Source organism: Staurois parvus, unplaced genomic scaffold (assembly GCF_062004578.1).
Source record: "Staurois parvus isolate SC_StPar_1 unplaced genomic scaffold, SC_StPar_1.0 ptg000200l, whole genome shotgun sequence".
NCBI classification, from domain to species: domain Eukaryota; kingdom Metazoa; phylum Chordata; class Amphibia; order Anura; family Ranidae; genus Staurois; species Staurois parvus.
The window spans coordinates 3,747,262-3,761,004 of NW_028317996.1; the positions used below are offsets into that span (position 1 = coordinate 3,747,262).

Genomic DNA, 13,743 nt, shown 5'->3' on the forward strand with positions numbered 1-13,743 from the left:
CTTTTTGGAAATCAGATTCTCTCTCTGTTATTTCTGCAAGGGTCTCCCTGTCTTTCGTTCCACCCTTGCTAGGTGGATCAGGAAAGTTACCATTCAGGCCTGTATTTCCTTCATTCTCTGGTAAAGCACATTCTACAAGATTTGTTAGAGCTTCATGAGCTTTTCAGCATCAGGCATCAGTTTCTCAGATTTGAAAAGCTCCTGCCATATGTTTAAGTTTTACCTGGTGAATGTTCAAGCTTCCTCTGATGTCAATTTCAAACATACGGTTTTATAATCTGTTATCTGAGTCTGTTGAGCCCTTCCTGACCTGTTTGTTATGTGGCCCTGTTGGTGTTGTTTGCCAGCCTGCCCACCCCTCAGTTGGACTGCTTTTGGACATCTCAGTCCTAATGATTTAAAGTGTCCTATACTTTATGATCAGGAAAATAAGATTTTTGACTTACAGTAAAATCAGTTTCCTTGAGTAAAGTACAGGATCCTACCCTCTGTTCTTATGGCCTCCCCATTTCTTGCTACAAAACTGAGGTTAACAGGACGTAGGAGGGGTTAGATAGGGAGCTGTCCCTGCAGCTTTTTTTTTTTTTTTTTTTGCTAGTGTCCAGTCCTGAAGGTAGCTGCATATAACTCAGTCATATTGATTTAAAGATGCCTGTGTCCTGTACTGTACATATTATTATACAGGATTTATATAGTGCCAACAGTTTGCACAGTGCTTTACAATATAAGGGAGACAGTACAATTACAATACATTTCAGTACAGAAGGAATATGAGGGCCCTGCTTGTGGAGCTTACAATCTAAAGGAAGGGGGAGGTGATACAAAAGGGGATGATCTGTGCTCCTGGAAATGGATTTTACTGGTAGGTAAATTAGTTGAGAGAGATGTAGTATGTCCATTTTTGGCATTTAAAATAGTTATTTCAGAAATGTATTGCTTACTTCTTTCACTGATGGCTACTCTTGGAATTACTCTTTGTGTGCACAGTAAACTACGGGAGAAAATGCTTTTACGGTGAGTACAAAAATCAGTTTTTTTGATCTGGGATTATTAGCTAATGATCCATTCCTTATATTTCCACATAGGCTCTTCTACAGTTGATACAAGTACAAGTATTCCATCATCCCTTGATAGGAATTGCTCCACCAGCCCTTTTGCTCCATCAGAAGTTGACTTGCCAAGTTCACCAGAAGCAGCTTCCATGTGTCATTTCCCTTTAGCAGGTAGGTTTTTTTTTACCCTTATAGCACATTCTGTATTTGGTTAACTTTGACTTGTGATATTGGGTTATTTGTGTTTGCAGAGATCAGAATTGACCTACCATATGTACTTATAGCAGGCTTCTACCACTACTAGTTCTCTTTAAGTATTTTCGTTTTGGAAAACAGAAAACCGCTTTGTTTTAGATTTTACAAAGTAAATTCAGTGGTTCAAGGTTTGTATGAAATAACAATGTGCAAACCAGTTATGTGGAGCAGAATAACCAATCAATTACAAATTGCTTGAGGAAAGCTAATATACAAGTAGTAAAGAGTATCTGCCATCAAAGAAGTACTATGCACTGCCTGTTAGGTGTCACAGAACACAAAGAGGTCAGTGCACAGGTTAGGATATAGCCTCAACAGGCTTTATATTTTCCAGATAGCTGCAAAGCAGAACATCACACAAAATAAAAAATCAACTTTTAGCAGACTAAATAGCAGACTTTATTTTGCTACGTCCATAGCTAAATTAATGCACATTTACTTAAAGCCAAGGATGTTTGAGATATCCATATGCTTAATCTTAGGAAATGTGTTTTTGAGGCTAGAGCATCTCAAGCTTTCTATAAATTTCAATAACTGTAGACAAAGTAACTCTTATCCCTTTGCTAAGTGTAGTCAGATTCAAACAGAATATACGGTAAATGTAGCTTAAATAAAATATATGGCAATGAACATGATTTGTAAGATATGATTGACTGCAGTATCTCATAATTTCTGTGCTGCTGTCTGTGCTGCAAAACAGAAGCATGCCACCAAATGAGAAGTAGGTATGCAAACAAGGGGGAAAATTTACATTAGTCAGGAGTAGCATTGGGGTCAGTTACAGGCAGAGTTCCAGTGAGGTGGTCAATAGAGTAGGGCCATTGCTATTACTGTTGGTAGCTCTAAACTGAAATCCATCAGTACCAAGCGTCCTGCAATCAGAGCTAATGCATGCTGGGCCCCTTTAGCTGTGGGCACAAGAGCAGTTTTAAAGCTACGCTCTCAAGTACATAAATAGTTCAAAATCATCTTCCTGCAAAAAAAGCTAGTAAAAAGGAATCCCTCCCACTACCCACTCCACTGAAAGATGTTCTATTCAAGAGAAAGCATCCGATGAAGTATTCTTGTGAACCCCACATTTCTTTAAGTGTCAATGTCTTGGTCCAGCACAGTGATCATTGCTTCGTACCACTGACTTCCATAAATTCTTAACAGGGTTACTTTAATGGACAGCCACCACTATAAATTGAATGTGGACAGTAGTATACATTTTAACATGTATTTCACATCATTTTTTTTTCTTTAAATAGATATATGCACCAACGAGAAAAACATATTTGTTCAAATGGAGAAGATAAAGAATGGTAAATTTAACATTGCATGTTTTTATATTATAAGGGAATTCTGCGCATTTATCTCAGGAAGCGTTTTATATTATATGGGACAGATTTTTTTTTTGGTATAACAATATGTAATATTATAAAAAGGATAATTTTCCACCTTCCCAGTGCAAATTAATAAATCTCACTGTGTCACATCTCTTGTATCTCTCAGGTACAGGTGTAGTGATACTCTCCACCATTCACCACTGCTTTCACATCAAATGATGGACCTGTCACTTTCCAGGTCTTAAAGCGCCTTTTTCCCCTTAATGGGACTCCTTATGGTGGCTCCACTCCAGTATACCAACCATATTAAGGCTTCTGTAGTTCCTGGATATGGGATCTGTATGTCCCCGTGTGCAGTGGTATGGTCCTTTAAATCACGGTTTCCATCTCTCTATAAAGTGCTTGTGCAAGATAGAAGTATCCCATAGTGTAGTATATTATTTAAAAGCAAAATGTATTAAATGAATTGTACTTATTGTACATATCACAAATCACAGGCTTTTCACATAGACAGCAGGGCTGCAGCTCCTGCAACACTTCAAGTTTTGTCAATTTTGACACCCGGCTCCGCCTACACGTGTATCGTCACACCATGTGACTTCCTTGGAGAAGGAAGGACGAAGTCACATGATGTGTTAGATACACATATGCACATTTTGTACAAATAGAGACGCTAAATAAATTTTGATATAAAAATTATAACAATATGTTGTCTACAGAATTTGGACACTGGCAATAAAAACATTGTCTAGCCTGGATAGATTTTCCCACTGTTAGCATGCTGTGTTTTTTTGCTAGTGGCCTAGGAGGCAGGACACCTTTTTTCTACGAAGGAAATCTTAACTATGTTTACTAGTATTTTTTTTCTTTTTTTAAATATATTTTTGCTTCAATCAAGACCATCTATATGCTTATATTAAACAATAACAAACATTTTGGGAGTACCCCTAATTTAAATTACACACTGACCGGCTCATCAATTTAGGTGGTTGCCCCATAATCAAAACACATATTCACTCCAAACTACTATCCCTGAAAGAATGGTCATATATAAAGAGGTTAAATAAAGGGACATCCAAAGTCCAGCTGACAACTATTTTATTAGTATTATAAGGCACCAAAAAAGGAGATTTAAAGTACGGTATATGTGAACCCTTACCTTATAAAACAACCTATTCAGTTTAAAACAGTGAAAGGTAAAACATCAAAATAATTTTTCATCACAAAGGGAAAGATGTAGGTATCACCCAATGATAACATATAATACGAATACTCCAAAAATGCTCTTAACCCCTTCGTGCCTAAGGGTAAAACAAATCTTAATGCCTAAGCACAAGTTTGCAACTTTGGCATATGTTAGCAAAACCGTACATATCATCACAACTACTTTGTGCACCATGGCGGATTATACTTTGTTTTTTTCACGACAAATTGGGATTTCATTTGGTGGTAAGTTGTAATGGATATCTCCTGATTTTTTTTTTATTACCAAAGGAAAACTGGCCCAAAATAGCAAAAAAAAACCCCATTATTTTACATTTAGCTGTATATTTCTTGCTACTACCATAACCTACCACCAAAGTTCATACCACATGTATGTATGTTAGTACCCGTAGTACAGCCCAGAAACAATAGTGTGCCATTTGCTTTTTTTTTTTATCCTGCTACTAACCGATACTAACTTAAAAATTAAAAAACCCTGACCAAAAAAAAGGACCTGACCTTTGACCTTGACCCAAACAGTAACCCTGGCACAGACCTAGATCAAAGCTTGATCTAGGTATTTTTGTTTATTTTTTTATAATTTTTATTTATTTATCTTTTACACTCACTTGTTTTTTTCTTTTTTTTTCTCTCTGAAAGGACAGAGAGAAATACAATGTATCTCTCTCCTCCATTCAGAGAGAGAAAACAAGGGGGGCGGGCTTCACAGTGACTGACTGCTGTGATAGCCAATCAGAGGCTATCACAGTGATCAGGGGACCCGGAATCAGGAGTTTCAGGTCCTAATCGTTAGAACAGCTATGCAAATTAGCTGCCCCATGGAAATAAGCCCAGTTCTGTGAGGGTGCTAATTTGCGTGCGGTCAGCATCAAGGGGTTAAATAAATGTATGTCTGTGGTATCCTACCCCATCCCAATGTCAATTATAATCTCACTGCGAACAAGATAAAAACAAACAAATACAAAAGCAAGCACAATAGAATCGGATAACTCCAATATACATACTTCCAAAGCTCAATTTGTGCATATGAAAAAATCTCTAAATAAATCTGGGGTATTGTCCGTTAACACCCCAAGTACAAACAAGTGGCAACTGCCCCAACCTATAATTTGCTGCAAGAAGCATATGGAAGGGTGACATATATCAAACAACAACAAAGAAGAATTCCCAGCTCAACTTACCAACCAGCCTGCAACCAACTGAATTATCCTGTTTTACAGTTCACATTAAAAACTGGGGGTTAGTTTGCAAACATTTGCAAATACAACCAAATAAGCTGCAGAGCCACTTCATGGCACCCCAGTATTATTTGCAGTCCTAACTCTAAATGTTGAGAGCCTCCATAGTAGAAGCACATGTATATTAATGGATAGATTGAGGGCAGGTAAACCTGGAGGGAGCCCACCCCTCCTTAAAGGCACACTGAACTACCAATACATAGCACAGCAAAGGTGTCCCTTTGGTGAGGGGACGCACTGGACACCTTTGCTAAAACAATTCAGTTAGTCGAAGGCTGGTTGGTAAGTTGAGCTGGGAATTCTTCTGTGGTTGTTTTTTACATCCATTAACATCCCAGCATCGTACAGACACAGATATGGACTGTCCAGGACCAAGTCATCAGTGTATTACCCTGTTACACAGAGTCATGTGTGAAACATCAATATATATTCTGAAAGTCCAAGTCTATATCACTAGGTGTGTGGGAGGGAATCGGAATCACCCTCATACGCAGACGATCTAACACATATCTAGAAGCAGTCAGATAACAACACTATGACTGTATTCTTTGCGCTGGATTTAACTTACTGACTCTATTGCAAGACTGGAATTTTCCACATATTTTCACTCCAGGGGTGTGTAGGAGTGTATCCTCAGGCTGGCCTGAAGTAGCGTTACACAGTCTGACATATTGAAGCATAAGATCAAGCAGATAGACATTGCAGGGTTATAGGAGTAGGTTTAGCACAGCGCATCAGGAAACTATGATGCTGATAAAAAAGTTATAGGCAGATGCGAGTAAATTTAGTTGTTTGAACAACTTCTAGTCAGATGACTGCCGTCACCAGTGCTTTTAGGTTAGATGTTATCTGTCAGTCTTATTGCTGCCCTGGCACTATGCATAGTCCTCTTTATGAAGTCCCTTACATTCTCTCCCTCCAATGGGATACATACAAACAAGCTGCATGGATGTAGGGCCAACATGGGGCTAGTATGGGTGTACCAAGACCAGTGACTTAGATACGTTTTAAGCATCTCCAACGCAGGCTTTGTCAGGCCTATTATAACCTCTTTATATAGGACCAGTCTTTCATTCATCTATACGCTGATTGAGCTTGTTTTATTATACAGCTACCAAGATGGGTGTGTACTCAGCAATAACTTGTTTGGAGGTGCACCCAGATCCTGTTGGATTGAAGATTGTAGGACTAGCCTGGAATGTGACCTTCAGACAGTGGGTTCAGGTTGTGGCACTTTCCAGACCTATGTGTAATGTGGTAATGGCAGAAAGCTATCTAGGTCCAGAGCTCAAAATATTCTATGACCCAGTTTCAGAAGACTCATTATGAGTTGGCTGTGTTGGCCAAGCATCCGGAGCTACTGAATTCAGTTGAGGCCTTGGACACCATTATTGTCCATATTTTCCATTGTTCTCTGTGAAAATAGTTAACACCCTGAGAAACTGAGCACTGGGTCACTTGGTCTTCAGTTCTTAGTGTTGGCTAACATCTTCTCACAAATGCTCCTATATGCAAGAGACACGTGGTTCCACCCCAGGTACTCCTTACTGCCATCTGTAATAATCTGGTACCCCCTGACCATTGAATCTCTTCTGCTTTCAGCAGCTGGTTCTTGAGTACTCAATATTTTTTTTTCCTGGTGTTCTCAGAGTTATCTCTGTCATGCCATGCCACATGTCACATCATGGGCACAAGGGGAGCAGTTTCTCTGTAATGGGTCTTTCCAACATTGAACCACTAATAGTGTCCCCCCTCCTGCAGTGTTCTTTCTGAAGGACCCAGCACCAACACTCAATGGTAGATGCGTTTTAAGGACGTCCACGTTAGTCCAAACTTCAGTTTTAAAGGCACGACAGCCCACTTTTATTTAAACGAAAAGCAAAGTAAAAGTTCCAGCAAAGATTCCCACACAGGGGATTTTCCAGTTTCAGCAAAACAACTGATCACTGAAAATACTGAGCCACATGCCTCTCTTGTCAGCTGCTCTCTCTGGTCTCCCAGACCACTGGCTATTCAGGCACTCTCAGCCTTGGTTACAGCACCTTGCTGTATGGGTCCACTCCTGTGGACATGATAGGGTTTTCCAGCCCCTGGAGCTTGCTGTCTCTAGAGACTTCCAGATTCCCTCTAGCCTCCGCACCCACTAGCTGCCTCAGCTTTCAGACCAGCGTCGCTGTCTTGACTTTTTCAGTCCTTGGGCAAGGAATCCCCCTCACAATGGATGCAATCTCCAGCAGAAACTCCCAGTTCTCCTAACAGGGTTCTGTCTTCAGATGGCAGAAGCTGCAACTCTTACTGCTCTGAGCTATCCTCAGACTGGCTTATAACAAGTGCGTGCACCTGAAACCTGCAGACTTCAGGAAAACCTGGACTAGAGATGTAAAATTTCCAGAAATGGTGAAGCCATGTGAAAAAATGTTTTTTTTCTGAAAAAAATAAAATTTTGGAAAAACTGAAAACAAATTCAGTGTGGAGTAGTTTTACAAATTAGAAAGTCATTTTGTTACACTGGGATGGTGAAATGCAGTGTCTAAAAGTATTATGCTTGAAATACTTGCAATAATTTAAGATATAACATCTCATAAATCTTTCATTAAGGTCTTCACGTTATATAGTTTGAATACCATGCCATAGATATATTAAAGAACATATTCCACTCTTTTTTTTCTGTATTTTTCTGGAAAACCCCGCAAATAAAACAGCTTTGAAAAAATGGAAAAAAACTGTTCACACCTCTAACCTGGACACAAGATTGAAGGTTCCATCCCACCCACAACTGTTTCAAACTTTCAAACTCTAGGACCCTCTCCAGGCTTACCAAACCCAGAGAAAACAAATACTCTGGAGCTTTGCATTAAGGCTTAATGTGAATCCTGTGTCATTTCTGCCTTCCCTACCTAAATTCACATAGCGGCAGGGCCTCGCATTGTCACAAAGGATAAAGTGGTGTTCAAAGCCAGAGCCTTCTTCCTCCAAAAGGTAGTTTCTACCTTTCACCTTGATCAGTACATTTTTCTGCCATCTCCCTGTCCAGCTTCAGTACAAGGAAAAGAGATTTCACTGTTTGGATTCAGCTCTTACTATATGGGTTTACTTCACTGCTGCTGCTTCCATTAGAAAGACTCGATCTCTTTTTGCTATCACTAATGGAGAATTGGTGTCTCATTCCTTGTACCGTTTCTCGATAGCTCAGACAGATCGTTGTTCAGGCTTATAGTCTTAAGATTTGAATGCAATTTTTTCCTGTTAAAGCCCACTCTAATGGATTTGCGAGTGCCTTTTAGACTTTTAGGTATCAGGTACATGTTTGTCAGATTTGCAAGGCTGTCAGGTGGATGTTCAAGTCACAGTTGTGTCTGATTCATTGTATCTTAATGAATGAGAAGTAGGATTTTTGTCTTAACATAAAATCCATTTCTTGGAGTTCATTAAGAGGGCTACAGATGCCACACCTCTGTGTTTTGCAATCTTAGTTTTATTATTACTTTTCTACAAAATTGAAGCATGCTGGGAGTGGGAGGGATTAGCCAGACTGGTTACCGTTTTTGGTGTTATCAGTGTCTAAACTCTTTTGTAGGCGACAGTATAACTCTGTCCTTTAAGGAACTCCAAGAAACAGTAAGAAAGTAAGAAGGAAACCAAGAAAGTAAAAAGAAAATCCTATTTTTCAAACTTGAGCAGCCAGTGTTGTATAAATCCTTAAAGGAAAGTACAGCCAAAGCTCTTTTTGCTGTAATTCTCCTGTGGATCACAGGAGTGCAGTTTGTTCTGTACTCCTGTGACCTGTTTTCAGCTGACAGCGGGCTGAAGACAGCTGTCAGCTGACGTCAGCTGGGGAAATATGCTGACTTCAAAGTCGGGATCCACCCCAGAGTCTGGAGGCACCTGGCTCAGTCTCTCAGTGATCCGCTGAGAACCTGATCTAGCCACTCCCTCCCCCTCCACAGCCCAGCACTCCAGTGAGCGCTGGGGGAGGAAGCAGAGAGGTGTGACTGACAGTCACCGCTCTCAGCTCAAAGCAGTGGTGGGAACTTAGCGATCATATGACCACTGAGTTCTCACCCTTAGAGCCAGCGGGGGACATCCACCTAGGTAATTTATAATTTTTTTCCCATATTCGTCTTTTAAGCGGTGTAAAGTACAGATTGACAAATTAAAATATAGTTTTGCTAGACAATACATTTGGAATATAATGGAAACAAAAGGTTGATTGCAGATGTGGTTTCAATGTGCTTCTTGGAATTAGTTATTCACTGAATTAGATATTGGGCAAAAGAGGTTTCATGTGATTCTATTAAATGACTTTATTTCATTTTAATCTTTTAAGAAAATGTGAATGCGTTTCAAGATACACAGAAGAAACAGTACAAAGAAGCCTTTGCAATGGACAGTGATTTCCTATATACTGATATTGAGCTTTTAAAATGCAGAATTAACCCTAAAACAGGAAAGGTTGGTAGCAAAACAGCAGAAAAGGGATTAATCAATTATGATTTGGCTGAACGGAAACTGGCAAAAGTTGAGCTTGGGAAGCTATTTGACAATACGGAATGGAAAGAATTGGAAACTAGAATCATTGCACTACTAGGAGACACAGGGATAGGTAAAACTGTGCTTGTCAAGCAGATCTGCCAAGAATGGTCAAATGGAAAATATGATCAATTCAGTTTTGTGTTTTATTATGAATGTTGCCATCTAGATGCAAAGAAACATTTCAGTCTGAAAGATTTCCTGTTTCAACTGCCTTCTTGTCCATCAGAGAAAAACATGGACATCTACCAGTACATTCTTAGAAACCCTGAAAAAGTTCTCCTCATATTTGACGGCTTTGATGAATTTCAGAATTCAGAAACTCTTATACTTGGTCCTTCTACTACACCTCCACTTGGTAAAGCAAATAAAGTGCAAGAAATATTTACAAGTCTTTTCCAGAAGAAATTACTCCGTGGCTGTACCATGCTGATAACAGCAAGACCCAAAGAAAAGTTCAATCAATATTTGGGAAAGGTGGATCAAATCATTGAGGTGATGGGCTTTAGACCACAGCAGGTGGAGTGCTACATCAAAGAATACTTTTGTAAATCCAACTCAAATTTCACAAATGTACTGAAATGGATTAAAAATCACGAGTATTTGTACAGCTACTGCTATATTCCTTTGGTATGTAAATGCATGTGCTTGTTTGCAAAATCAACTTATAACACTGGAAACAAAGCCTGCCCCTTGTCTTTATCATCATTGTTCTCTAACATATTACAGAATTCACCACATACATCCGGATGTCACAATATGACTTATTTAAAAAAATATCCCACAGTGAATTCTTCAGTCTTGAATTTAGAATCTGACAAAAAAAAGAACTGTGCCTTGCCTGAGCACAGATGTCTCCCTTGCACTGCAAGTGCAAAGAAAAACCTGCCCCCCTGTGGTCTGATACAAAGTTTTTATAAAGCTCAGCATGCACTGGAAAATATGAGGGACAAGAACTTGGTCAGGTATGCTTCACTGGATCTCAAAAAAAGACGTAACCAAGAAAACTGCCCAGACATGGTACGGAGATTCCTAGTTGGACTATTGCATTGTAAAAACACAAGTCCTGGCAAGTATGGCAAAGCAAAAAAGAAAATGGCTGACTACTTTCAAGCACTAAAGATTACTGAGCTTTGCCCACATAGACTACTAGAATTTCTTCACTGTACGTATGCAGCACATTCCACACGGCCATCTCAGTGCTTGGTCCCATTGTTCAGTGAAGAGCTGTCCTTTGTACACAGTCGAATTACTCCACCTGATGTGTTTGTGTTAAAGCACTTTTTAAGAAAGTCAAAAGTAAAAATATGTCTAGATCTTCGAAAGACCAGTATCAGCGAAGAAGGAGTGCAAGAACTTGTCTGTCTAAAAAGCATTACATCATTCAGGTCAGTTCCCTCTATATCTGTATTAGTTTATATTGCTCATTTCAACAATGTACTGTTATGTTGCAAGAATATATGCTTTAGGCAAACCATTATGTATATCAGCTTTACTAATTTTTTTTTTTTTGCCAGAGTGCAACTGATATCTGTGATTTATCTGGACTATTTGATGGATTTAATGGGTAATTTTTAGGGATGCAGAGAAATCAGGATTGGTGCTGATACCGAGTATTTTCACGAGTATTCGCTCCCATGAAAATGCTCCCGATACCTGAAAGAGATACTATGCAGTGTGATTTGCGCCTATACAAAATATCAGAATCAGAAGCTGTCTAGCACATACTGTCATCCCTACAAGGAGAGGAGAGAAAGCTGCAGGGATTTCAAATCGCTAGACCCGAGAAGCGTCTTTCTCTCCTCTCCTTGCAGGGATGACAGTTCGGGCTAGATGGCTTCCGATTGGTAAACACTATGGTGCTGACTAATAAAAAGCCATCTAGCCTGTACTGTCATCCCCGAACTAAGAGGAGAGAAAGCCGCAGGGATTTCAAATCTCCAGCTTTTCCTTCTGTGACAACATGGGTTTGGTGCAGGGAGGTTTCCCGCAAAGCTCCTGTGTGAATTATGACAAGCCTGTGTGAGGCTATGAAAAGCAGGAACAGTGGGAAAACCACATGTGATTTGGACAGGAATCACATTTCTTTTCAAATCGCATGCTATTCTTTGCAAGGTATGGGTACTCGGTACATCCCTTCCCCCCTCTCCTTGCCGTTGGTTCCAGTACCCTTCATGCACGGTAGGTCCCGCATGCTGTGTGGAGTGGTGGCGGCCCCACAGGGCTGGTAGTACTGAGGCTGCCTAACATAGCTAGATATCTTAAGAAGCTTTACGGCGAATGTGACGATCCAGGACAGGAGAGGTGGTTAATGACACTCTGATGTACCCGATGACTTCAGTACTTCATATGAGTGCATTGGATGGAATTTTTAAATAAATTTTTAATAATAAAACTGTTACACTAGGGTTGTCTGGCGCTCTTTTTTGTTGTTTATGCTAGATGTATCCTGCCACCCGGTGGATGTTTAGAGAGCTGCAGTGACCTATGTCTCATTCTACAGTTTAGCAAGAGTGAACTCTACACATCAGTTTATTTGTTTTGTGTGTCAAATCAATTTTCTGTTGTGGCTATACCCCTACACCAAACAGCTAAGATTCAGCAGGTTATTTCATGCCAGATCTTTGAATCCTAGATAATCTCTCAACAAGCGAAGTGTTTCCTGGATAGATGTAAATTTTCTAGTCGGACAGTACAAGACAAAGGTTCTTTAATCATTGACTGCGATATATGCAGCTAACTTCAAATGATTGGACACTGCCAAAAACAAAAGAAGCTACAGTGATATCCCCCTATATAACACCTCCAACTCACAGCTAGCCTCAGTTTTTTTTCTAGTGTCCATAGGTGACAGACCTCTAGCATATATTCATAGGGGGTGTAAGGGGAGATAAGGCAGGCACACCCCCTATGAGTATGTGCTAGAGCACGAAACACGTCAGGAGGAGCTGCAACATTGTGACGTCACGATGCCGAGGCCCCTTCCAGGTCCGGCGACCATCTTTGCTACACACATGATCAGTTTCTGGTTTTCTGTCTTTTATTGTCATATACCTGTGATTGGATAAATAAAACCCTCTGAAGCAGCATCATGCTATTCTGGCATCCTTTCTTGGGCTCTTGATGAGCCTAACCACCCACAGAGCCAGTTAAGGAGGAGGTGAGAGGTGATGCAATCCATGGATAATCCAGAGGGGAGTCCATACCAAGTTATAGATGCCCTTAAGAGGATCCAGCTAACCTACTGAGAAATTGTGTTCTCAAATGCGTGATGATATTGCACATCTGGTGAGTGCGCAATTCTATTATTTGATATATCACCAGAAGATAGAACGTGGATCACCTTTATCTGAGATCTTATATTGGAACTTCACGTCTAGTAATATATCTGGACTTTGCCACTTTAATAGCACTATTAATCACTTTGAGAAGTAATATTTTACATTTTGTCACTTTATGTATTTGCCAACACCAATTTGCTTGTCATTTTAATTAGCACTATCTTCACTTTAAAGACAAAAGAGTGATATAACTAATGTTGTCTGCAGGTTTATAATTTTCATTTTGTTGGATTTATTGTACTTTACTGTATCTTGGAATTTATATTGACCTCAGCGCTGCACCTACTCTTTGTTATATTGATCTCGGAAGGTTTTTTTGGTACCTTTTTTGGTGTTACAGCAGCTTACCTATAGTGCTCACTTTTGTGTTTTATGCTCATCTAACAAACATTGTTTGAGTTCAACCGGGTTGTTAACATCATATTGAGACCCCTTGTATGTAAATGACAATTTAACTACTTGCCCTCTTGAGGATTTACCCTCCTTCCTGACCAGGCCATTTTTTGAGTTACGATGCTGTGTTACTTTAACTGACAATTGCATGGTCATGCAATGCTGCACCCAAATGAAATTTACGTCCTTTTTTTCCCATGAATTGAACTTTCTTTTGGTGGTATTTGATCACCTGTGCTCTTTTCTATTTTTTGCACTATAAAAAAAAGACTGACAATTTTGAGAAAAAAACAATAGTTTTGACTTTTTGCTATTAAACATGTCCAGTAAAAAAATTTTAAACATCAAATTTAGTCATAAATTTACACCAAAATGTATTCTG

General features: G+C 39.6%; 1 protein-coding gene across 1 annotated transcript in view; it reads left to right on the plus strand.

The window, feature by feature from the left end:
* The window catches only part of CIITA (class II major histocompatibility complex transactivator), a 160,806-nt gene that overhangs the window by 83,791 nt on the left and 63,272 nt on the right, over positions 1–13,743 (plus strand). The window contains exons 9-11 of the mRNA XM_089678238.1: positions 1,086–1,223; positions 2,558–2,611; positions 9,425–11,015. Coding sequence (XP_089534364.1) covers positions 1,086–1,223; positions 2,558–2,611; positions 9,425–11,015 — 1,783 coding nt within the window. The remainder of the gene's footprint in view (positions 1–1,085; positions 1,224–2,557; positions 2,612–9,424; positions 11,016–13,743) is intronic.